Source organism: Peromyscus leucopus, chromosome 6 (genome assembly GCF_004664715.2).
Source record: "Peromyscus leucopus breed LL Stock chromosome 6, UCI_PerLeu_2.1, whole genome shotgun sequence".
NCBI lineage: Eukaryota > Metazoa > Chordata > Mammalia > Rodentia > Cricetidae > Peromyscus > Peromyscus leucopus.
The window spans coordinates 83,410,278-83,434,242 of NC_051068.1; the positions used below are offsets into that span (position 1 = coordinate 83,410,278).

A 23,965-nucleotide genomic window follows, 5' to 3' on the forward strand; every position below is an offset into this window, starting at 1 on the left:
GTGCTGAGTTGTCCATCATGGAGTCAGTTGTGCTAAGATCTGGAGGCCTGTTACACCCGCTGAATTGTATATACATTTTTTCCTGTAATTATCTTTTTTTCTGCCCATTTCATTCTGTAGTCTGTGATTCAGGCTGGCATTGGCCAAATTATTTAAACCAGTTTCTTTGCTCCTAGAAACACTGCAGCCTAGATCCACACCTTAACCTTGACCCGTTGGACTGTGGGTGTTCACCGAATGACCCTTGCGTTTCCACTGTGACGTCTGTGTCCTGGCCTATCTCTGTGGGTGCTTTATCGTGGTTTTCATTCGGTGCTTCCTGCTGGGTCTCCTCATGGACCTGCACTTTCAGAACCTTTCATTAATCCCACACCACAGCAAACATTTCACCTTACTTAAGCAGCATGGGGGAAAGACTTCATACACATTTCTGGCAGATATTTTAAATTATTTAAAATTACTACTGAAAAAAATATCCAATGTGCCTCCCCTGCCCCCCGGTTTTATTCCATGAAATATATGTGCAGAGAATCACTGGGGAGTCACTGAAGGTCAGTGCCAGGAGGTGGCACACTTTCCCTAAAGTAACGCATGCACTGTGGTTTTGACTCGAATTAGAGCTAAGATACAACGGGAAGCAAACCAACCCCAAACCAACCCAAAACCCGCCTCGGACACCAGCTTGAGAGGACACCTCAGTTTAGCAGAGTCGTAATCGCATAGGAATGTGTCTGAAGCAGTTCCTACAGGAATACCTCTGACTGACATTTCCTTGTTACAGGGTTTCACATAGACCAGAAACCACAGCTCCAGGGAATGTCTAAATTTGGCTCTGTCCAGTTTGCTTTCTAATTGTTACATAAACAGGGGCTAGATTAATTTGACCCATGATTTTCTACCTCACCCACACGGAAAGTTTCAATAATGACGTAAGTGATAAGTAGTCTCAGCTTGCTTTCTCTGTTGCTGTAATAAAGGGTTTCTTGGGCTCCTATGTCCACAGCACAGGGCATCATCATCAGGTGAATACGTGGCTTGCTCAGCCTGCTTTCTTACGCCACTCAGGGCCACCTCTCTCCAGGATTGGGCTCTCCCAGCTCGAACATGAATCAAGTAAACGTGCTGCAGACTGATCTGGTAGAGGTGTTTCCTCAAGTCCCTCTTCCCAGGCGACTCTAGCGTGTGTCAAGGTGACTACACACTGGCCAGGACAGTGGTCCACGGGTTGAAATGGGTGGGGGAAAGAAAAGGAGGAAGGTCAGGAGACAGGAAAGCCACCAGATGCAGAGAGACATGGGGACTCCAGGCTGGAGACGCAGCCAAGAGGTAGGTCGGAGGTCCTGCCTGGTTTTGCTACGATCTGGTACCAAGTTATCCTGTGTCCTGGGGATGGGTTTGGAGACTCTTCCCTATAGTGCCCATATTGTATCCCCTCCCACCAACAAGAAAGATGCTTAGTGGTTAAACCTTTTATGAGCTGCACTGTCCAGGGGCCCAGATGATGGGCAAAAGGATCTGGCCTCCAACTCCTAACCACAGCCCTTTATTAACTTTCCATTGCTGTTTCGGCATCAACAGAGGGAAGTGCTGGTGTTGCATTTCCTTCCTAAGTGGTCGTTCTAACCCGTGGTAAGAAAGGTCTGTACAAGGATATGGGTGACTCGATGTAATTTTTTAAAAACCTAATTCTTAATTTTTTGGGGCAGAACTTTAAGAAGTATCCTTATGACCAATTTAAAATCTATGGAAACCCTTTGTCACACCCAAAGCATTTACAAAGATGGGTGGTATACCATAAGCATTTGTAAATATTTAAAAAGATCTTCTTGGAAATGGCAAAAGGTAATGTCTACAGCCACAAGACCCGCTGGTGAGAGGCAGTGAAATCCTTAGCCAGGGCAGAGTTGGTGAGAGGCAGTGAAATCCTTAGCTAGGGCAGAGTTAGAAGGTTACTACTGCATCATCCACAAGTTGTAGCCTAATTCCTACACTGAACAGGAAGGAGCAAGATTTTTCTCGTCCACACCCATGGAAAACTGTTCCAGGCAACAAATAACTGGTCTCCCATGTGTTTGCGTTCAGGTGACAGTGAACGCTTCCATCACATCAGCCTTTTAAATCCCTGCCCATGTTCCTCTCCCTTTTCAACACAGCCTTAGTTGGGACGCTGCTTTGACTCTAGCGCACCCAGTGGTCAGTGGCTGGTGCCTGTGAAGTTTAACTGTCTTGGATCACACTTGAACCTGATGGAACTTTCACTGAGAATAGCTACTGGTTATTCACGAAGTCTGCTCAATGAAGAGACAGGGTAACTGGATCCTAGGAAGAGTGCCATTGGCTGAAGTTGCAGGGTGTCTGTAGTTATTGTGGGCACTTAGCTAACTTCGGCCTGGAGCCAGGCTGTAGTACAGGCTACAGACCACTGGCAAAGTCCTCCTGATGTAGCAAAGATCTTCCATGGCTGGGAACCTCAGTCCAACGGCTCAGAGGAAACAGCACGTGTCTCTTTTTACTGATTTTTTTTTTTTTTTTCTTTTTAAAGCAAGATCACACTCTGTCGTCCAAGCTGTCTTGGAACTCAATATGTAGCCCAGGCTGTCCGCAAACCCACGGTGATCCCCCTGCCTTCTGACTGCTGGGATTTCAGGAATGAGCCACCCTACCTCGCTTCCTAATATTTTAAAAAATAGAGGGTTGGGGAGATGGCTCAGTGGTTAAGGATCTGCACTCTGTTCCTAGGGTTTCATGAGCACCACACGGACATGCACAAACCCCCATACACATAGATGAAAATAATAAAAATAAAGTCTTAAAAAGATTAGGAGCATCTAGACTTTAAAGATACTGCTTTTTATTGAACATGTATAAGATTCACTTTTACATTATTACAAACATTTTACAAACAAAATTTTATTTTGTTATAAAACATTTCCTGGATTTTATCACTGTATAGTTAAAACATAAGACATAAAATATATAACTATGAAGGTCATTCTCCAAGTATTAGAATACTGACGGAATCACTTCATTTTCTTTGTTCAGTGGTAAGGGCCAATCCCAGGTCTTGCACATGCTGGAAGGTTCCTTACCACTGAACTATTCCTCAGCTATTAATACCACTCTTCATAAACACTGTGTAAACCTCCAAATGATTGAAATAATATAGAGGAAGGTAATCCTCAAGACATATTGTCAAAATTAATCAAATTCTTCTATAGTCTGTCTTTCCTTACATTGATTTGGCCAATGAATATTGATGAAAGAAATATGTAAGATAAATGTACACATTTGAAAATACAGAACACATTGTAAATCAAAATGTTATCAGCTTTGTTGTATGGGGAGACCACCCTATTACCATTTAAAATAGTTTGTGTCTACATTTTCTGATGAAAATCACATGGAGAAGGGGATAAGGCCTTATTTCCAGGGTAGTCTTAACTTAGGCTTACAACAGGAATATTTCATTCTTACAGCTCAGCTACTAACATTATGCACAGCACCTAACTAAGCCAATATGTACAGTGGCCTAACGCAGTCTCAGCTACCTTACTTGATGATATTCACAGGACGTACCATCTAAGAGAACTGAATTTCTAAGACGCCCACATGAAAGACTTGTGAAGAAAACAATACAATCCCGTCATATGAGCCCACTGCCTCTCTCAGAGATTTGTTATAAACACGGAAGCCTACAGTTTCAGAAGTGCTTCAGTGAAATGTTTAGTGAAACTGTCAGTTTATACTTCAAAAGTGGTTTATTTAACATGGAAATCTGAGAGTCTAGAATTGCTTCTGGAGGCTTTGACATCAAAATTACCTGATTTTGAAAAAAAAAAAAATGTTTTTTGAGTCAGGGTCTCATTCTGGGCTCATGATTACCATGGAGCCCAGACTGCCCTTGAACTCAAGTAGATTAGTTAACCCAGGCTATCCTTGAACTCAGAGATCTTCCTGCTTCAACCTCCCAAGTGCTGGGATTACAGGTGTGAGCTGGGATTTGAATCTGTTTAGAATAGAGATTAGTTGAAGATTTTTTTTTTTTTTCCTTATAGTAACAAAGGAAAAGTTAAGTGGTCAACTTCTGTGGCTCACAGTTTTATACAAGAAGAAGAACAACAACAAACTAAAAAAACAAAAACATACACAGAAGAATCTAGTTTGGATATTATTCTCATGGACTTATGCTGGAATGAGATGGTGGAATTTAGGGTTGTTGGTCAAGCCTTTAATATCAAAAGTGTTAATCTACATTAGTTGTTTGCACCCAGACGCCTTTAATACCACCACAAAAGGAAGCCCACATTCAAGTGTAAACCCATGGCTCAGGGCCTTCTCTGCCTTTCCCTATGCTGCACATCCTGTACAGTCTTGTCGCCAGCCTGTCGCAGGAGAAGCTCTCCTGTGCATTCTTCTGAACAAGGCAGGTTAGATGCTTCCTTCTCATCACAAGTACTAGCTCTAAAGAGTGCAGGTGGTCTTTTCCTAGCACAGAAGAAGAAGAAAATTCATCCCTACAAAATTCTACAAGATTGGACTTGAAAATTTGACCTAAATAGTAAAAAAAATAATTTGTTAGGACTCCACTTTTCCAAGTCTATTGTTTTCTAAACTCAAGGCAGAATTAAAAGTAGACTTGGCACTCAGCAAACAGCTTTGAAACGAGCCTTGTGGCTGAGAGACTGACAATAGATGCCCTGCAGAAAGTAAAGAGTAGACAGGCAGACACTCAGGCAACCCTTCACGTTCTGATAGGACTGTACTGAAATATGAATGCAGGACAGACCCCAGAACACCGGGGAGGAGAGTCCAGATTTCTGCTGACTATAGAGTCACAGCTAGCCTTTCCCCTTCCAACTCAATGCTTCTACTTATTAAGTGATTGTTTTATTCCTTAACAATATGTAAATCAAGATTATTTAGTAGCTGCTAAAATAAAAAAGGCATTTTCTACAATTTTCAAGATCTCTTCACATTTTTATTTTTCCTTTTTGAGATAGGGTATCATCCAGCCTCTTTTGGCCCTCAACTCCCTATGAAGCCAAGAATGTCCTTAAACATCTGGTCCTCTTGCCTCCAGCTCCATAGTGCTGGAGTGACAGATGTGCACCACCATGCACAGTTTATGTACTGGGGATTTAACCCAGGGCTTTGTGTAGTCTAGGCAAACACTCTACTGACTTAGCCATATTCCCAGGCCCACACATTTTATTTTTCTAACTAAAAAAAAAAAAAAAAAAAAAGGATTCTGTATCGTTTAAAATACCAGGACCTAATCTTGTGTAAAGACAGAGGGCCAAGAGCGGTAGCAACTCTTTCCTGATCACAGCACCTTGTGTGTGTCTGACAAGTAGCCTCCATGAACCAAGCTCACAATCCAGCTATTATCACCTTTAGAATCCAAACTCATTTGCAGAAGTGCCAATAAAAATAAAGCCTAGAAATTATTTTTAAAATAGAAAAATATGCTTTTAAAATTGTCAGAATAAACTTCTCTTAATAATATCTCCATTATCTGCAGTTAAAACTTTCTTTGATCTTTTTGTAGCATACAATGGATCTTCTCACTTGAAAACAGACAGCATGTCTTCACCTATTTAGATAACATCTTCCCCGGTAAAGATGTTCATGCCAATATCCCAACCTCCAAATATGTCTTCACATGATTCAGAAAATTCTTTCTCTTAGTATTCAAAATATTCTAAAACAGGGTGTCATCATTTTAAAAAATTCAGCATGTACTTGTAAAAATAGTTTTGGATTAATGTAGACTACCTAATTCTTGAGATATTAAAGTAAAAATTCTAATACGAACAATTCCACTTTTTTTCCAAACTTCCCAATCTGGATATTCAAACATTGTATAACTCGATCCTCCTTTTGTCAACATAAAAAGGTCTTGGCCAGAGTAATTCTGTGCTGACCTACTGTGTCCTCAGACATGATTGTGCAGATGAGGCCTGGGGCATTGCTGGCTCTGTGCCCACCTCAGGCTTCTCTTCAACAAAGGGAAGTTTATAAAGCTCTTTGCACAGGATTACTGTCAAAACCAGAACAACTACAGCTTGTGTGCTGTGCTGTTACCATGGATCCAGGCTAGGTGTTTGTACCCTCAAAGCTGTATTAGAGGTATGTCACAGTCTGCTCTGGCTTCACACAGCTAAATTCTGACACAATAAAGAAAACAGTCTCTGGTCAAAGGGGCTAAAACAGAAGAGCGCCAGTCCCCATGGCATCAGTGAAATCCAGCAGCCGCTCAGACGTCTATCCACTAACATGGTTAAGTGTCAGCTCACCAAAGTCTGGCTTCCTAAGGAAGGGTGCCATTTTCCTGATCATCTTACAGTCTTCCTTCTGATCTGACTGCTGAGACCAGCAAGTCTTAGTACTGAATGGATAAAGAATCAGCTTTTCTCCTAGCTTGCCCCTGGTAGCCTAACAGACTGGTTATTAAGCTTACTTGACTCTTACAAAGTGTTACTGGGGCGTTTGCAGTGCATCTGATATTAATGACAAGGAACAATATATATCGAATATTCAAAGCTTTCTTTCCATCCACCTAGCTCAGACTTGAACACACCTGTCATTGACTTATGTCTGACACGTTTAGAATTATGAAGTATTTAAAATGTTTAAGTTATAACATTTTCCCAAAGCACGGATACTTTCTGTCAATTATTGCATAAAAGGCGTTAATACACTTAGTTCAATGCTATATGTAGTAGGACATGGAAGATTTACTTAATAGGAATTATAATTATTTTGATAGCATTTATGGGTTTAAATTGACCTCACATACTGTCTCCTAAATGTAAAATTTAAAAACAGAGCCCAGACCTGTCGAGCACCCCTGCCTTGCATTTTTACGCTGGAATACCAGAATCACACCCAGATGTGTCCAATGTCGTTTTCCTCTGAGGTGCCTCGAAAGTACAAGCAGGCTGGGTGCTGACTGGGGCCAGGCCTTCAGCTTCCATTCACATGCTCCCTCAGTGGGTAAGTGGCTTGGAATGACGGTGGGCGTGCTTTGAGAAGGAATCAGCACTGCTTTCCTCTTCACAGATGAACTGCACTTTGAAAACAGGTTCATTGTTTTTCTTACATGCTTGACCTAAACACCGTGAAACACCTATTGTCCACACCTCACGTACACAGGGAAGCTTCTGTCTGCTGGCGGCACCTCTAGCGTTTGATCACAACCTGCTCATAGGCTCCAGATCCTACCCTGAAACAGCAGTGAGGGGGATACTTTCAGAACTTGAACTGTAAAGGTGGCAACTTATGAATACATTTTCTCCCAGGTACACACACCAGGTGGTTCTTCCCATCTCTTCTCCTCCCTCCCTTCCTCTCTCCCTCCCTCCCTCCCTCTCTCCCTCCCTCCCTCTTTTCCTCCTTCTCTTCCTCCCTCTTCTCTCTGTTTTTGAGACAGGGTTTCTCCCTGCAGCCCTGGCTGTCCCGGAAGACCAGGCTGGCCTTGAACTCAGAGATCCATCTGCCACCGCCTCCTGAGTGCTGGGTTTAAAGGTATATGCCGCCACCACGTGGCTCCAGGTGGTTTTTATTGAGTTTATTTCTACAAGGGTTAAAGGTTTCATATGCACAGACACACAAGACAATCCTAAGATCAGTCTCAGCTAGGGCAGGCAGTACACAGGGTTTTCATGAAGTTAACGATGAGAATCTTTAGTTATAATACTGTAGGTCTTACTATCTTTCTAGAAAGTGGAAAGCTTTTTCTTTCTGTTCTCTCTCTCCCACCCCACCTCTCCTCTCTCTCTCTGTTTCTCGACTTTCTCTTTTTCAGACAGGGTTTCAAGTAGCCTAGACTGGTCTATCCCTCTCTATGTAGCCAAGGATGACTTTGAAGTACAGTTGCTCTTGTCTCAACCTTGAAAGCGCTGGGATTCTGAGTGACAGGGCTCAGGGTCCCTTTAGTCAATATGTGTGCGGATGGCTCTCTGTACGGCCAGCATTGTGAATCCACCATGTGATGGAGATGGAAAGGGGAAATGTTCTTGAAGAGAAGGGTTTTTCCTCTAGCATCTCGGCATAGAAGACTTCCGGCTGTCCCCCACCTCCACCTCTTCTCTTCTGCATAGTTTAGCTGGAGACTCTTTCCTCAACTCCCCTGTGGGTACGTGATTAAGTTTTCCCCCAGGAACCACAAATGAAGAGCTATAGCAACTCCTGTCTCTCTAGCATGCAAGGACTCCTTACCCTGGGTTGGTAGCTACCCCAGCAGTCCAGGAAGGTGAAATATCATTGGCCTGGCCATTGCATTCTTGGGATTCTGTGCTACAGCCTTTACTGTAACATGCCAGGTCAATATGAATTGACCTCTAACAACGAAATAGGCTAAGTAACTTAATTTGCAAGAGTTGTGAATAAACCCATTCTGAGATGGCTTATGTAAGTAATGTCCTCATCAACAGGAGACTTCCTGTGGCTATTGTTAAGATGGATGTGCTTAGGACCTCAGTTTTGTGAAGTCAAAGGAGGAGCACGCATCTTTCTGCTGTTGTTTCTTGGTATGCCAGAAGAAAGGTTCTCACTGTGTCTTTTAGATGGCAGCTAGCTTTAAGCTTTTTTTTTTTTAAACTCATGTTCAGACAAACTTAACTCTTTTTTTTTTAAAGGTTTATTTCTTTATCATGTACACAGTGTTCTGCTGCATTCATACCTGCAGGCCAGAAGAGGGCACCAGATCTCATTACAGATGGTTATGAGCCACTATGTGGTTGCTGGGAATTGAACTCAGGACCTCTGGAAGAACAGCCATTGCTCTTAACCGCTGAGCCATCTCTCCAGTCCCCGCTTTAAGCTTTTGAATGGGTCATAATTGTACCTTTTCTCAGAAGCATCTTGGGTGATCAGGGGAACTTTAGTGGCAGTGCTGCATGGAGGTGAGGGTCTCACTGCTAAAAGTTAGCAGTAGGTACCTATTTCATTTGTCAAGGTATCAGAAATCCTCCCCCCACCCCACCCCATACCCGATGCTTCACTCAGAGTGTACAGAGTTTAACAATCCTGGAAGCAACCACGATGGCTGGACTCATCATCCCTTGGAGCCTCATATGAGGTGTCTGTGGTATGCCTTTTCTTTCCAGGTATACCATGACTACTGCATTTCTTCCCATCACACAGCAGGGATAACCCTGGCACTGTAGCCATGGCAACGAAATAAGCCAATACAGCGACAACAAGGTATATGGGAATGAGAATGGGCTTGGGCTTTCAATACATACTTGTAGAAGGAAGGAAGGGAGGGAGGGTCACAAGACTCTCCTGGGACTCCACCCATCGTTCCCTCTTGCATGTGCTCTTGGAAGATGCTCGGTGTATAGGGGTGGGAGGCTAGCTGAAGCTGGGCTTCTGGGGGGCCGTCAGCCATGACGGGGTACACTTTCTTGGTGATGGAGCTGTCGTGAGTCACCCTTGCTTCTGTAAGCCTGGGAAGCTCACCAGCTCACCACACGGGGCGTGGGCAGAACTGTTAGTTTGCTCCATTGCACTTTATCTTAGCATAGAGAAGATGAGAATACGTCAGGATACCAGAAGGGAGTATGTATGTATGGGGAATAACGGCTGGAGAATTTTCAAATCTGATGAAATCTATAAGCATGGATATCCGAGAAGTTCAGTGAAACTAAAACAGAATAAACACAGGGAAACACCCAGTCACATCTCACTCCAACTTCTAAGAAACGAGTGACAAAGAAAAAATCTTTCTGGGTGCGGCGGCACCTGCCTTCTACTCTAGCACTCAGGGGGCAGAAGCAGGTGGGTTTTCGGGGGTTTGAGGCTATCCTGGTCTATATAATGAATTCCAGGCCAGTCAGGGCTATACATTGAGACCCTGCCTTAAAAAAAGAAAATCTTAAAAAATATCCAGAGAGAGGCTGGAGAGATGGCTCAGGAGTTAAGAGCCATTCCTACCCTTCTAGAGGCCCTGAGTTCAGTTTCCGGCATTTACATCGGTGTCTCGCAACTGTAACTGCCCCAGGATATCCAAGGCTCTCCCCTGCCTCTGTGGATTCCCCTTCCCCCTGCCCCGGCCCCACAAGTACACACACACACACACACACACACACACACACACACACACACACACACGGAATACATACATGCAGGCACACATAAAAAAAATAAATCTTTAAAACAGCCAGATACACAAATTCTGTAGGAAAAATTAAAACTAGAAATGGAAGCAGGCTTCTTGTTTGAAGAAAGTGAAATGTCCCTAAGGTCAAGAAAGGTTAAAACCAGCTTTGCTGTGAGTGGGTGCACAGCTGTTCACAGAGGTAAGGGCACTGGCTGGAAATGCTTGCTCAGTTCTGTCTAAAATAGCAGGCTAAAATTCTGTTCTAAATAAGCTTTTCTGGTACAATTGTCAGTGCTCTATTTGTCCAATATAGTCTAGAAATACATTTAAATCAAGTAACAAACTAACACAGAATATAATGTTGAGGACGTGCAGGAAAGGAAAGAGGATTCCAGTAATAACCAACTCTTCTCAAGGGTGTACAAAGGTTGGTCCTATTTCAGCCACAGCATAATGAAAACTGCAACCTCCGTCCTTTACTTGAGATTTTTTTTTCCCACAGAGCCCAGGCTGGCATCAGACTCTCTATGTAGCCCAGGATGACCCTGATCTCTTGAACTTTCTGCTTTCACTTCCCAGGTGCTGCTATTTTAGGAGGGAGCTACCAGGCATGTTTACGTCACTCTTGAAGCTGACTCGAGGGCTTCGCTCTTGCTGGGCAAACCTTCTAACAACTAGCGACATCTCCTCTCCTCGTGGATCAGGATGCTCTGCGTTTTAGCAGGGTGGTATCTGGTGGACGACATACCTGTTCGGAAGGTGGTGGCTGCCAAAGGTCGTACTTCCTCCAGGGCCCACAAACAACCTCAGGCCTTCTTCTGCAACACATAATTGGAATGCTCGTTAAGCAGACGGCCATCAGATGACTACCAATAATATGCATATTGTAGTAATCCACATTTTACATTGATTAAACGTATCAAAGCTCTGAAAGAGACAACTGGAGCCAGCCTCCAGCTCCTTCTCACCAACTTCCCCAAAGCTCTTTTTCTCTGAACAGGAATGACAGCTCTTTCTACACATTTTTCATGAGGTTTAATTATTTCTATTTCCAGCCAGTTACACAACAAAACAGCCAACTGTTAAGTGTTCTCTCTTCCACCAGCTTGAGTAATTGCACCTTTCAAGTTGGTGGCATATAAATTCTCAGTTTCTGTGGAAAATTAGAGGAGACTACGGGATTCTAGTCACTACTGTTTCAAGACCACCACCCCAGCCCTCCAAAGTGGGTCAGGGACCTGACACTCATAAAGTGCACGGACGGACATTGAGAAGAAAGACATGCTTCTCTTAAATTAGCAACCACATTGTCACAACATCTGTAATGAGATCTGACACCTCTTCTGCTGCAAATACATCAGCAAATATTGTATACATAATAAATAAATAAATCTTTAAAAAAAAATATACATGAAAATTGATCTGTTACCCCCTCTCCCCACAACCCCCAGTTCTGGGGATTGAACCCAGGGCCTCATACATCCTAGGAACTGGCTGTACTACTGAACTACGCCTCCTTCAGCTGATTTCTTCACTGGTTTGTTCCTTTTCCAGCATCACCAGCCTTCGTCAGACAAGCTACAGAACTATCTTTGCTTTGGCGGACGGGGAATGATTCTACACATGGGCGGCGGCAGCCCAATCAATCGATCGTGTGGGCTGACGCAGCTGTGGACCTCAGCACCCGCCCGCATCCGTTCTCCGCACACCTTCTGCACTGGAGTCGAGGCTGAAGTCCTGACTCTGCAGGATTTTCTCCACAATGTCATCCGCATCCACTCTGGTGTCGTCAACCCGCTTCAGCTGAGACTCAACCGAATCCTGCTTCACCGGGCACCTTCGGAAAGAACCACAGTTGTTGGCACCTTTTGTACTGATGGGGTTCAGTTGCACATACAGGTGTTTTACACGCAGCGTCGCCGCGTGGGCGGGCACCTGGTGAGCTTCTCCGACGCGTCTCCTTCCCTGTCAGCAGAGTCAGGGTTTGGTTCGGCTGTGGCCGGCTCCATTTCATCACACGGCTCCAGAATGCTTTCCACTCCTGTGGATGTGCTTCCCACTGAGGTATTTCTCCTGTGGCAGAACTCGGAGAAGCTGGATGACCGGGAGTGGCATGTGCTGTACCCTGCCGGAGGAAAAGTCACTTTGCATGGATTCACGCTACCAGTCACTCTACCACCGAACTTTGTCTGTCCGAATGTGTGCACATGTTGAGATGGGTGCACGCACATGTGTGTGCAGATGCACACGTGTGAGTGTGTGTAGAGAGGCCAGTGGTGGATCGGGTATCCTCTCTCACTGGCCACCTTACTTTTGAGACAGGATCTCTCGCTGAGCTTAGGACTTGCTGATTTGGCTGTAATGGTCCCTGAAATCCTTCTGCCTTTGTCTCCCCAGTGCTTAGATTATAGGTGTGAACTGTTGTGTCCGACTTTCATGTGAGTGACTGAGCTCAGGTTCTCAGGCCTGCACGACAAGCATTTTACTGAACCATCTGTCATCTCCCAGGTGCAATGTTTTTCAGCCCACACCGGAGTAACTTCAAGTTAATTACTGAATTTTATTTTGTTTGGGACAGGCACCTGATATACAGCAAGCAGAGGCTGGTCTTGAACTTGCCATCCTTCTCTCCCAGCCTCCCCACTGCTAGGATAACAGGTGTGTACCACCCCACCTGGCTTCAAATCCCTTAAGAACAGTGGTTCTCAACCTGTGCCTCCCAATCCCTTTGGCAAACATCCAGCTCCAAAAATATTTACATTACGGTTCATAACAGTAGCACAATTACACTTATGTAGCAACGAAAATAATTTTATGGTTGGGGGTCACCACCACTCAGGGAACGGTATTATTAGGGTCACAGCATTAGGGAGGCTGAGAACCAGTGATCCCGAATAATAAGGAGTTGAATCCCACTGGGGGCCTCTACCTGAAACTTTGGACTGCTGGCTTGCATAGCTGGATGTTCTAGAATGTCCCCAGGCACCAAGTTCATCTGGAACAGAGGCGCTCTTTGCTGAAAGATCTGCAACAAGTCACGTGATGTTACTATAACAAGTCAATGTCCAATTTGTACTTTAACCTGCAGATTTTATTAATTCGCAAGTTCATAATCAAGGAAAACGCATTGTAAAGTGATAGATTCCTTCAGATTGGTACAATGAAAACAACTACATCACAAGAAATGAAAGAATATTTAAATGTCTTAGTTCATTGGAAAGTTAGAGTACTTTTGTAGTGTTTAATAGTAGTGTGTCTTAAAACCATTAGGGGTGTGTGTGTGTGTGTGTGTGTGTGTGTGTGTGTGTGTTCAACATTTTTCTTATAAGTCAGTCCTATTCTTACAAATTCTCATGCAACTTTTGGATTTTGGCAGTTTTTCCCCCTTTATTTATTTGACAGGGTCTCATATAACCCCAGCTATCCTTAAGCTCACTCAGTAGCCGAGGCTGGCTCTCCCTGATGTCCTGAGTGCTGGGATCACAGGTGTGCAGCACCACGCCCTGACCCTTCAGTGTTTTTGTGTTTAGGTGGTGGTGAGGAGATCGTCCATCTTCAGAATTCACCTTAGCAGTGAATCAAATGCCTTCAGTCTTCAATGTCAGCCTTCCCAGTGCTAGGCTAACACGGGGAAGTGGGGGGTGAAGGGGGGGCAATGCTGTAACCTTCATCGACACAGCATAGGGTGGAGTACCCAGGATGAAAGTTCGTCAGAGGCTGGAGATGGCGCAGCTGTTTACAGCCCTGGCTGCTCTTCCAGAGAACATGGGTTCAGCTCCCAGCATCCACACGGCAGCTCACAGCCACCTGTAACTCCAATTCCAGGGGAACCAACACCCTCTTTTGGCCTCTATAGGCACTGCACGCACGTGGTGCAGACAGACATACAGACAAAACACCCACACAGTAAAAATAAAATCAATAAAATCTCAGAAACAGAGTAAAAAAAGAAACTGATGGTAGTACATAGCTTGAAAGCAAGTAGACAAAGCAGTCCCAACGCTGTTTCTAGAACCTCCCTAATCACGTTCATAGACTAGATAGCAGTTACATATTTGTAGAACCAGCCTTTCTGCACAGAAGACAGGACTGTGACTGTTGAGCATTAGTGTAAACCACTTGGAAACCAGAACGGTTGTTAACCTAGGAGCAGAAGAAAAGCAGCTCAGTGTGACAGTTACCACAGCGGCAGCTGAGTGTGACAGTTACCACAGCAGCAGTTCTCTAAATGAGATAGATAGATGGTGCAACAGTCGGGCCACCAAATGCTAACAAGCACGCACGCTACTGGTCCTCTGCAAGGACTGCTCATATCCAGACAGACTGCAAGGGTCCCAAGTATCGACCTCTACATCAGCACTAAACCAAAGGCTAGCTCCAACAAAACCCTCGCCAGGAGACAGACAGTTCATAGGGATTCCTGGACACCCAAAAGTCTACCCCAGTGTTTGGCTCAGAACTCAGCCACCTGTCTTCTGGTTTCCAAAATGCATTCATTCAGTCCATATAAAAGTTTATTAAGCTCTTATCAAATCAGTGTCTGTGGTAGAGATGAAATGGAGGCATTGGGGACACAAAGTAAGTGAGATAAAGCATGCTCAGAATTTGGAGACAGAAGCAAAGGGAATACAGCGTGTCCAGCATTAACCAAAGAGGGTAGTAAGAACTCCAAAGCCAGTACACAATACTACAGGGGAGGAGACCTCAGAGAGGAGGCTGGCCCAGGGTCTGCCAGTGCAGGAGTGTAGCAGGAATCTTAACTGGTCTTATTAATAAAATTAAACCTGAGGCCAGTTATTGGGGTGAACGCTGGAAGATCAGAGAAGCAGAACAAGCCACAGCTACCTCACCTTGCCAGTTCCTCAGTTGGTCCTGTTTCCTCACACTGGAGGCCTATGAGTCCTCATCCAGAATGAATCTCAGCTGAACTGCTGCTCGAAAGCCTGAAAGCTTAGCCAGCCAAATGCTTCTAGTTCCTTATATACCTTTCTGCTATCTACCATCACTCCCTGGGATTAAAGGCGTGAGTCACCATGCCTGGCTGTTTCCAATGTGGCCTTGAACTCACAGAGATCCAGAGGGATTTCGGCCTCTGGAATGCTAGGATTAAAGGTGTGAGTGCCACCATTTTCTGGCCTCTATATCTAGTGGCTGTTCTGTTCTCTGACCCCAGATAAGTTTATTAGGGTGCACAATATTTTGGGGAACACAATACCACCACATAGGAGTCTTTCAGCTCATTGAGGAGGGAGGAGCATCGGGCACCACAAGCTTGTCGATCAGCAAATGGTTTGGTGAAGTTGGCACACAGAGCAGTGGGAGATGACCAATGGGAAAAGAGACTGAAGACTTGAGCACAGGCCAGCTGATGAAGACCTTTCTGGGAGCTGAACGAAAGATACTTTCAGTGATACTTCGGTGACTTTGTGCCAGGGCGGGCCACTGCAGGCTACACGGTGTGAAGATCACTTTAGTAAGGGAGAAGCAGGTTGGGGTGAAGAGCAAAGGTTTTGATTATAAGCCAGCTGAGAGTGAGAGATGTTTAGCACAATGGCGGGATCCATCGACTGAGCAGAAGTTTGTGCCAGATACCCGAACAGTAGGAGAAAGAGTTGGGCAAATCCGCACTGAGTATGTGAAGTTGACAATCAATAGTCATCACATTCTGACCTGTCCCTGGTCTCTGGGATATCAAGACCCGATCACAAAGAACCCAAGGTCTGGCTGGGGAGAAAGATGAACTTATAGATTTCAGTCACGATGCGTGGCGTGAAGCAGACCTTCCCCAAAACATTTAGAAACACATATTTGTGAATGGAAAGTATTTAACACACATTTATACAACCGCATTACATTTATGAGACTGTTAAATACAGGGGTGTAGATGATATTGCCCAGAAAACTAAGTAGACGGGACCAAGCCCCCGTGGAACAGCACCCCTGGAGAGCAGTGGGGTGTTTCTATGCCTTAGTTTCTCTTTCTGAAGGACTGGGGACTAGACGCAGGGCTCAAGCACACAGGCAAGAGTTCTGTATCACAGCTACAGCTCCGGCACTTTAGGAGGGCTCTTTATAATTTTTTGTTATTGTTTGAGAATTTCATGCATGCATATAATGTGTTTTGGTCCAATGCACCATCTCCTCCCTCTTCTCCAATTCCTCTTGTACGTCTTTCTCACTTTTCTCTACCAACTTACCGGGCTCTGTCCTTAAATTCACTGAATCCACTAGTGCAGTCTCTCTGTGCATGAGTGCAGGACCATCCACTGGAGCATGGGTGGCCTCTGAGGGGCCACACCCCTGAAGAAGACTTACCGCCCTCCCCCAGCAGCCACCAATTACTAACAGATTCTAGGCTTAAAAAAACAAACAAACAAACAACAAAACTCTTTGCATTGATTTACCTACTTATTTAAGTGTGTGTGCATGTGTGTGTGCACGTGTGCGTACACACGCATACACGTGTGTCACACAGCAAACACGTGGAGGCCAGGCCAGATGACAACTAGCTAACTAGCTGGTGGCAAACATCTGCCTCTACCAGTGGGTCCTGGGGACTGAACTCGGGCCATCAGGATGGGCAGCAAGCATCTTCACTCACGGGACCACCTAGCTTGCGCAAGAAATCCCCGAGAAGCAGGAGAGGAAAGGTCATGAAGGTAGGCGTCAAAAGAAGAGAAGGCTTCAAGGAAGAATTAGTGGCTGAGTCAGACAAGAGCAGGAATAATGCCCAAACGAGTCAGTGACCATGTAACTGTAGGCATCAGGACAGGACACAAAGCAGATGGCCCAGGAGTTTAACAATGAACGGACCGTGTGATGGCTAACTCTCACTGTAAATCTAGTCACCTAAGGGACCCGCATCCGGGCGTGTCCGTGAGGGTGTTTCCAGAGAGAGGACTAACCGAAGGGTGAAAACCCACCCTGCATATGAGCAGAGCCATTCCCTGAGCTGAGGTCCTGGCTGAAGGAGAAAGGGAAAGAGGAAGCAGCTGGACACGAGCGTTTCTCTTTCTCTGTCTCCTGACTGTGGGCGCAAGGCGACCAGATACCTCCCACCCCACCGTGACTTCCCCACAGGGACGGACTGCATCCTGGAACTGCGAGCCCAAACATCCTGCAAGTTCTTCCGTCACAGCGAGTGCAGTGATGAGTCCAGGCAGTATTGCTTTCTAGAAGTCTGTCTGCATAACTGTGATGCATGCCTCAAATGTGTATTCTCTTGATGAGACTTCTCCATGTCTGTCTGGCTGCTTGCCTGTCTGTCTGTCTATCTATCCGACACTGGGCTGCTGGAGTCTAGAGGACAGCAGAAGATAGAGAAGCTGGATATTATCCTATGAGAAGGATGACAGGGTCTACTTTATCTTTTCTCAGCATAGACAGCAGCTCAGGACATTTAAGTGCCGAGGGAGGAGTTGATGGAAAAATTAACAGTATCCGTAAGATCAGCTAATCCTAAATCAAGAAATCCATACTCACAATTACTTAGGAGAAACCCTCTCGCTGCACATTTGAGAAGGTAGTGAAAAATGTTAATCCTAGCGCGTCACCTTTCTTTCCAATGATACACTCTGTTCCCATCATTTGGGGGATAGAAGGAAACTCTCAGGTCCCTTCCCTGCAGCCGGATTGGCACGCTGCCTCTCCTGCTTTTAGCAACCGCGGTCGATTCTGCCTGGGCTGGAAGACTGTCTAGGGAAGTGGATCTCAAAGTGTGCTCGGGACCAGCAGCAGCAACAGAGGAGCTGAACCGGTGTGTATCATAAAGTCCCAGGCACCCACAAGGATCCAGCAAGTCCCAAACCGGCTGCCGGGGCTAGCGGGGTGTTTTAACACCCTCCACCCCCAGGTAAATCAAGTGCACAGCGAGGCTTGAGATGCAGCAAGAAAGGAAAGAGGAGGAGGAGCAGCAGCAGCAGAGAGCTGGCGGGAGAATGGGCCCAGCTGGAGGGTTGTGGTGGGTGGAATGGGAGGGTCCCGTGTTTGTGAGGCGTGGATGCAGCTAGCGAGACAGTGTTAGCCAACATTCAGCTATCACTGTTAGTGCACATGACCCTAGGCAAGTTAGTCCTGGTTGGAGCACCATACTAACCGGCCTATTTCAAGTCAGGAGTGCATACAAATTTACATGTGGGTGGTTGTAGGACTTTTTTTTTTTTTCATCCATTTATTTATTTTTGTGTATGTGTGTATGGACATGCATGTGCCACAGAATGCGTGTGGAGGTCAAAGGATAACTTGTTCTCTCCTTAAACTGTGTGGATTCCAAGAGTTAAACGCTGGTCATCAGGCTTGGCGGCAAGCACCTCGACCTGCTGAGCCATCCTGCCAGCCCCTCAGGGTTTAGGGATCTATTAGGAAATTAAATCGTATTGTTTTCCAGAAAGTAAAGGGCCAGGAAGCTATATACCCATACCTGCTATTCCGAGATGCACCTTGAGGGTCTCCCCGCCTTTTCTGTCCTCTTCCAGAGACTCGGATTCCCCAGCGATGGGTATTGACATGGACGTGGAGGGAGGCCTGTAAACAGACAGATCTTGAATCATGTGTGAGCCTGCAGGTTTGAACTAGTGTTAGAGAGTCATCGTGTGGCCAGTGCCTGGCCTGAGAAAGCTGTTTATTAGAGATAGCCTTTTGAGGATGAAATAAAAACCATTAAATAATCCATGAGCATCTTTTAGAGCACTAAAAACCTGAATAATAAATGTGGGAGAAATTTTTACATAAAGGTTTTATTTTTATCTATGTACAAGTGTGTGCATGCACACATGTGCAGGTGTCTGCAGAGACCAAAAGAGGATGGTGGGTCCCATGGAGCTAGAGTTACAGATGATTGTGAGCCACCTGATGTGGGTGCTGGGTGGGTGCTGGGGACTGAACTTTGGTCCTCTGTAAGAGCAGCAGGTGCTCTAAACCACTGAGTCACCTCTCCTGCCTGTGGAAAAAGGGCTTTTATACAACAAAATACTGGGAACAGAAAGAGTCTCATGGAGGTGGGGGGGGGGAGAGGGAGAGTGAGAGAGAGAGGGAGAGAGGGAGAGAGAGGATCCAATGTGGTGTCACGGTCCTATAATTTCAGCACTCAGGAGGTCAAGGCAGGAGGACCAGAAGTTCAAGATCATCCTTGGGCACATAGCAAGCTGTAGACTAACCTGGGCTACATAAGCCTATCTATCTTCCGGCCAAGGCAAACTCTTCAAAAGTGCCTTTGGGACAAAGCTTCAGCTCCTCACATGACTCCCAAGGTTTTTCACAGTCTGTTTTAGACCAACCTCTTTAATTACCAATAGTTGTATTTTGACTTTTATTTTTATATATATTATATTATTTTATATATGTGTATACACACACACATATATACATACACACACACACACACACACACACACACACACACACACGTTTTTTGAGACAGGGTTTCTCTGTGTAGTTTTGGTGCCTGTCTTGGATCTTGCTCTGTAGACCAGGCTGGCCTCATACTCACAGAGATCTTCCTGGCTCTGTCTCCCGAGTGCCAGGATTAAAGGCGTGCACTACCACTGCCCAGCTGTGGTGGGGGTAAATATTTTTGAGACATGATCTTGCTCAGTAGCCCTGGCTGGCTTGGTAATCTGTATGTAGCCCAGACAGGCCTTGAACTCATGAAGATCCTCCTGTCACAGTTTTCTGAGTGCTAGGATTACAGGCTTGTACCACCAGGCCTAGTTGAGTTACGTGTCTAAATAACATAAAAAAAACTTGGTTAAAAAACAAAACGAAACTCCACTGAATATTTCACGGTAAAAAAAAATATAAAAGATTCACGCAAAGAATGAAGTCTATAGTAACAGTCATAAATCACCAGTGACTGGCCGATGTCTGCAATCCTCGATTCTTAAATGCCAGTCGTCTTCCCTGCCACAGGTGATTACAGGCAAACACTTCCAACACGGCCATGAATTTGGCACTCCCGTCCTGCTCTCTCAGAGAACTGGAGTCGCTCCTGCTGAGTGCTCTAAGACAGGGCAACCAGCATTCAGACGGAGCAAGCTGACCACGGGCTGTGAGTACAGCAGACTTCGAACCTGAAATCTTGACTAGGCTGCTGCACTTCTGTTACCCCAGGGCAGCCCAGTTCAGTGACCAACCCCTGAGGACCCACTGTGTGCTGGCTCTGTTCTACCACTCCTTTTGTTAAAACATGTCTAACAGTCTTTGTCAGGATCCCTTGATACAGCACAGTTGCAGATGAAAGAAATGGGGATTATTTTAATTGTAAAGTAATGTTCAGAGCCTGTGAAGAATGACCTCCTAAAGTGACATCATTACCCCGTGCACCCTAACAATGCCTTGTGTGTGTGCAAACGGTTTTCTCTTCCTGGAATGTCTCTGCTTGCCTTCCAAGCTTAGTACGTTCTTATTCATCATCACCACTTACCCCAGTACCACCCCCTCAGTGAGGACTTTCTGGCTTTCAAGGAACGGCGGTGGTCAGAGGCCCTCTGCTCTCTGCCCCGTCACATCGTGTGCTGTGTGCACATCTCCCACATCAAGGGGCACCCAGCAGAGCAGGCACGCATCTGTAGCTATTTACCGTTGGTTCCACCAGACACACTTGGCCAAGGCGACTGCTCTGTCTCAGTTCCCTCATTTGTAAGGTAAGAATTTGGATCACGCTGGAATGCTTTACAAAATTTTTTTTTTAGACGTGGGTTTTGTTGTGTCTTACATCTGAGCTCTGAACTGCGGCTCTCGTAAGTTCTCAGGAGAGAAACATTAACTAATGAAACCGTCACACAATCTACCTCTTCCATCCTGTTCCCGTCACGGCTCCCTCGGGTTGTCTCTTTTCTACCGTGCGTCGTAATAAGAGCATTTGCTTTTCACCTGAAAGCTCTGCAGCCTTTTATCTTCCTCAGAAGGTAAGTGGAGTCCTTATTCTAATGGCCCACAAGATGACCATCTGACCGCATCTCCCATTACTGAGCTCCTCGCTCCCTCTGCGCTAGATATGTGGGTCTCCAGGCAGCTACTTGAGCATGCTGGGAACAGGACCCTCTCCAGGCTTTGTTCCGTAGTCCCTCCACCTTGAAGACTCTCTCCCCAAATATCCATGTGGCTTCAAGTCTCTCTCAAATGTCATCTTAAGCAGGGAGGCCTCCCCTGATACTCGACATAAAACAGCAAGCTCTTTATGGCATCCCCTGCCACGCCCTGCCACTCCTCATCAGAGCCTCTATTCCCAGGCTCCTTCTCTGTTTATCATGACCTGGTGGTTTCTTACAGTACAAGCCCTGGGGTTGTACTGTAAGAAAGCAGTGTCTTCTGCCCGCTGCTGTTTCTGAAGTTAGAATGCAGCCCCACAGGCTCTAAGGCACCTACTGTTAAAAGAGGTGAGTAAGGAAATAGCAAATTAAAACCTTATTTGTACAATGCCACCTTAAACCTGAAAACCCAAAGACGGCAAACGATCCATAACTTGCATCATTTTGAGAGTGGAAAGCTCACTTGGCAATAGGAAACAGTCACTTCTACAACGCTCAGGTCAGTCCACCACGAAAGGAACTGTGTGCCTACAAATCTGCTTCAGTTTGTATCATGCTTGCAGATAAATAATCCATTTACTGGTTATCAACTTACGTTTTAAAGCATGGGTCACCAGACATCAGCTGCATACTGATCAAAACCTAAACAAAAGAGCAACAAATGCCACAATTACAAAAGACTTCTCGAGAAGCCAGCTTTTGCTAATCCGTATTTCCCCCGTGACAACTAGTCTTATTTATATTGTCTATCTAGAAAGCATTAAGTGAAATGAATGTTTAATGAGGGTGTGCCCAACATTCAATTACTGCTTTATGCAGACAAGGATTAAAAATCATCTTTAATGCTCAAAACCTCGTGGAAAAGATAAAAATAAAAAGTAAGCACTTCCCCAGCGATACCCGTTCCTTGGCATGCGTCTGTGTTTACTCCAGATTCCTGTGGGGTGTAAATATTTGATAACCAGGCCCTCCAGCTCCACAGGCTGAGGCTTCATGGGATATCTGCTCGGAGCTCTAAAGGGCAGAGTGCCTCTGCACCAGCTTTGACCTTTTCTTTCTGAGATGCTGATATTCCCTGGTTGCTAAGGAACTTTTAAGAATCCACCACAGGACAATCCCACTTTTTTTTTTTTCCCTGAGGGAGTCTGACCTTGAATCACTGTATGTCACGGGGTGGTCTTAAACTTCGCCCTTTCCTCTTTCCTGAGTGCTGCGATCCCAGGCATGTGCCACCGTACCCTTTATGTGGCAATAGTCCCTGCCCCAAATTCACATTCTTATGGGAAAAATAATAATAATGACGTTCACAATGATAGTGACTTGAGAATTTATTTTGTTTTGGCTCTTTGAGAGAATCTCAGTATTCCAGGCTACCCTAAAACTTGCTTTGTAGCCAAGGATAACCTCAAACTTAAGATCTTCCTGCCTCAGCCTCCTAAGTGCTGGGATTATACATATTAAGCCCCCACTTGGCTGGATTTGGGAACTTATGTTTCAGATATAAGCTACAAGTTCTATACACATCATCTCATTATACACATTGCACCACCACACTTGGCTGGATTTGGGAACTTAGTTCCAGATATAAACTACATGTCTGATCCACATCATCTCACTTCATCTTTAACACTCCCATGAGAGAGTCACATTCTCCTTTTGAGACCACAGAGATTGCGGGATAGTTTCCGAATCACAGCTGGCATAGGGCAGAACCCAGGACCAGGCTTACTGAGTTCATAGTCTTAATGACCAACAGGACACATACAGGTCACGGCACATTTTCCAGCTAATGTTTGACAGGCATCTTTTACAACCTTACTCATTCACACCTCTTTATCCAGGACCTCCACTATGGTCTCTTTTTTACTTTATTTTTTCCTTAACTCTCAGACCTATCCTGTTGCACTGGTTCTCTCATTGCGTCTTCTGTCACTCGATCCTCCAATCTGGCTTCTAACTCTCCAGGACAGCACTTGGGACTGTCTGAATGTCTTGGGATGGAAGAAATTGTGTAGTGAGGCAGAGCAGAGAAGTGGGGGCCGAGATGAGAGGTGGGAGGCTGAGCTCTGTCCTTAAGATATGGGGGGACACCGCAGCTGTTTCTTTGGGTGTTGACAAGGATGGTTCACTAAAGGGAGAGATGACCAAGAGCAGATGAACCAAGAGAAAAGTCTTTGATTATGCCTGCGTGGAATCTAGAGCCCAAGAGGAAGGACTGACTTCTCATAGGAAGAGGGTCATGTCTTCCCTGTAACCATGGGCAAGGCAGCAGGCATGCACTGCAATAACAGGGGAGACAAGAAGAGCTGTAAGTTCTATGCTGGGGTGATGAGGGGATGTGAGTTTAATGAGTTCTACTTCTTCAATAAAGGAGAAGCTTAGCCGAGGTAAAACACGGGGTATGAAAACACATTGAGAAAAAAGGCAGGAAGGCGACTGTCTAAATTGGGACAGGAGGCAGAGTACGGCTGCCAGCTGGAGGTGAGCCCGATTCCAGTAATGCCCACTCATCTGTGTGTCCTCCAGCAACGTCCAGCTCAGGACACAGACTCGGGGAGGACACAGAGTCAAACCAAGTGGGACTGCAGATCTCCAGGGACAGCAACAGGCAAAGGGACCCGGAGTAGGATATCACGTAGGATAATCATGAACTGTGCACTCTAAGCTACGTAAGGGGGAAGCGGAAGCAAGTGAGGCCTGGGAGATCATGAGAAAGGGGCAGGGTTGAAGACAGCTGTGTGACATGACAGAGGGCTGGGAACATAGGGGATGGTGGTAGGAGAGGGGAAACCACCTAAAATTAAAAAACTATTTCGGGGGACGTGACTTGATG

General features: G+C 45.4%; 1 protein-coding gene across 1 annotated transcript in view; it reads right to left on the reverse strand.

Annotated features, from left to right (window-relative positions):
* Positions 1-2,839: 2,839 nt before the first annotated feature.
* Fam102b (family with sequence similarity 102 member B) overlaps positions 2,840-23,965 on the reverse strand; it is a 54,174-nt gene continuing 33,048 nt past the window's right edge. The window contains exons 5-11 of the mRNA XM_028879330.2: positions 21,728-21,774; positions 18,525-18,628; positions 13,035-13,130; positions 12,041-12,230; positions 11,815-11,942; positions 10,854-10,923; positions 2,840-7,225 (exon numbers count right to left, since the gene is read on the reverse strand). Of these exons, the coding sequence (XP_028735163.1) occupies positions 7,183-7,225; positions 10,854-10,923; positions 11,815-11,942; positions 12,041-12,230; positions 13,035-13,130; positions 18,525-18,628; positions 21,728-21,774 (678 nt within the window). The 3' untranslated portion in view covers positions 2,840-7,182. The remainder of the gene's footprint in view (positions 7,226-10,853; positions 10,924-11,814; positions 11,943-12,040; positions 12,231-13,034; positions 13,131-18,524; positions 18,629-21,727; positions 21,775-23,965) is intronic.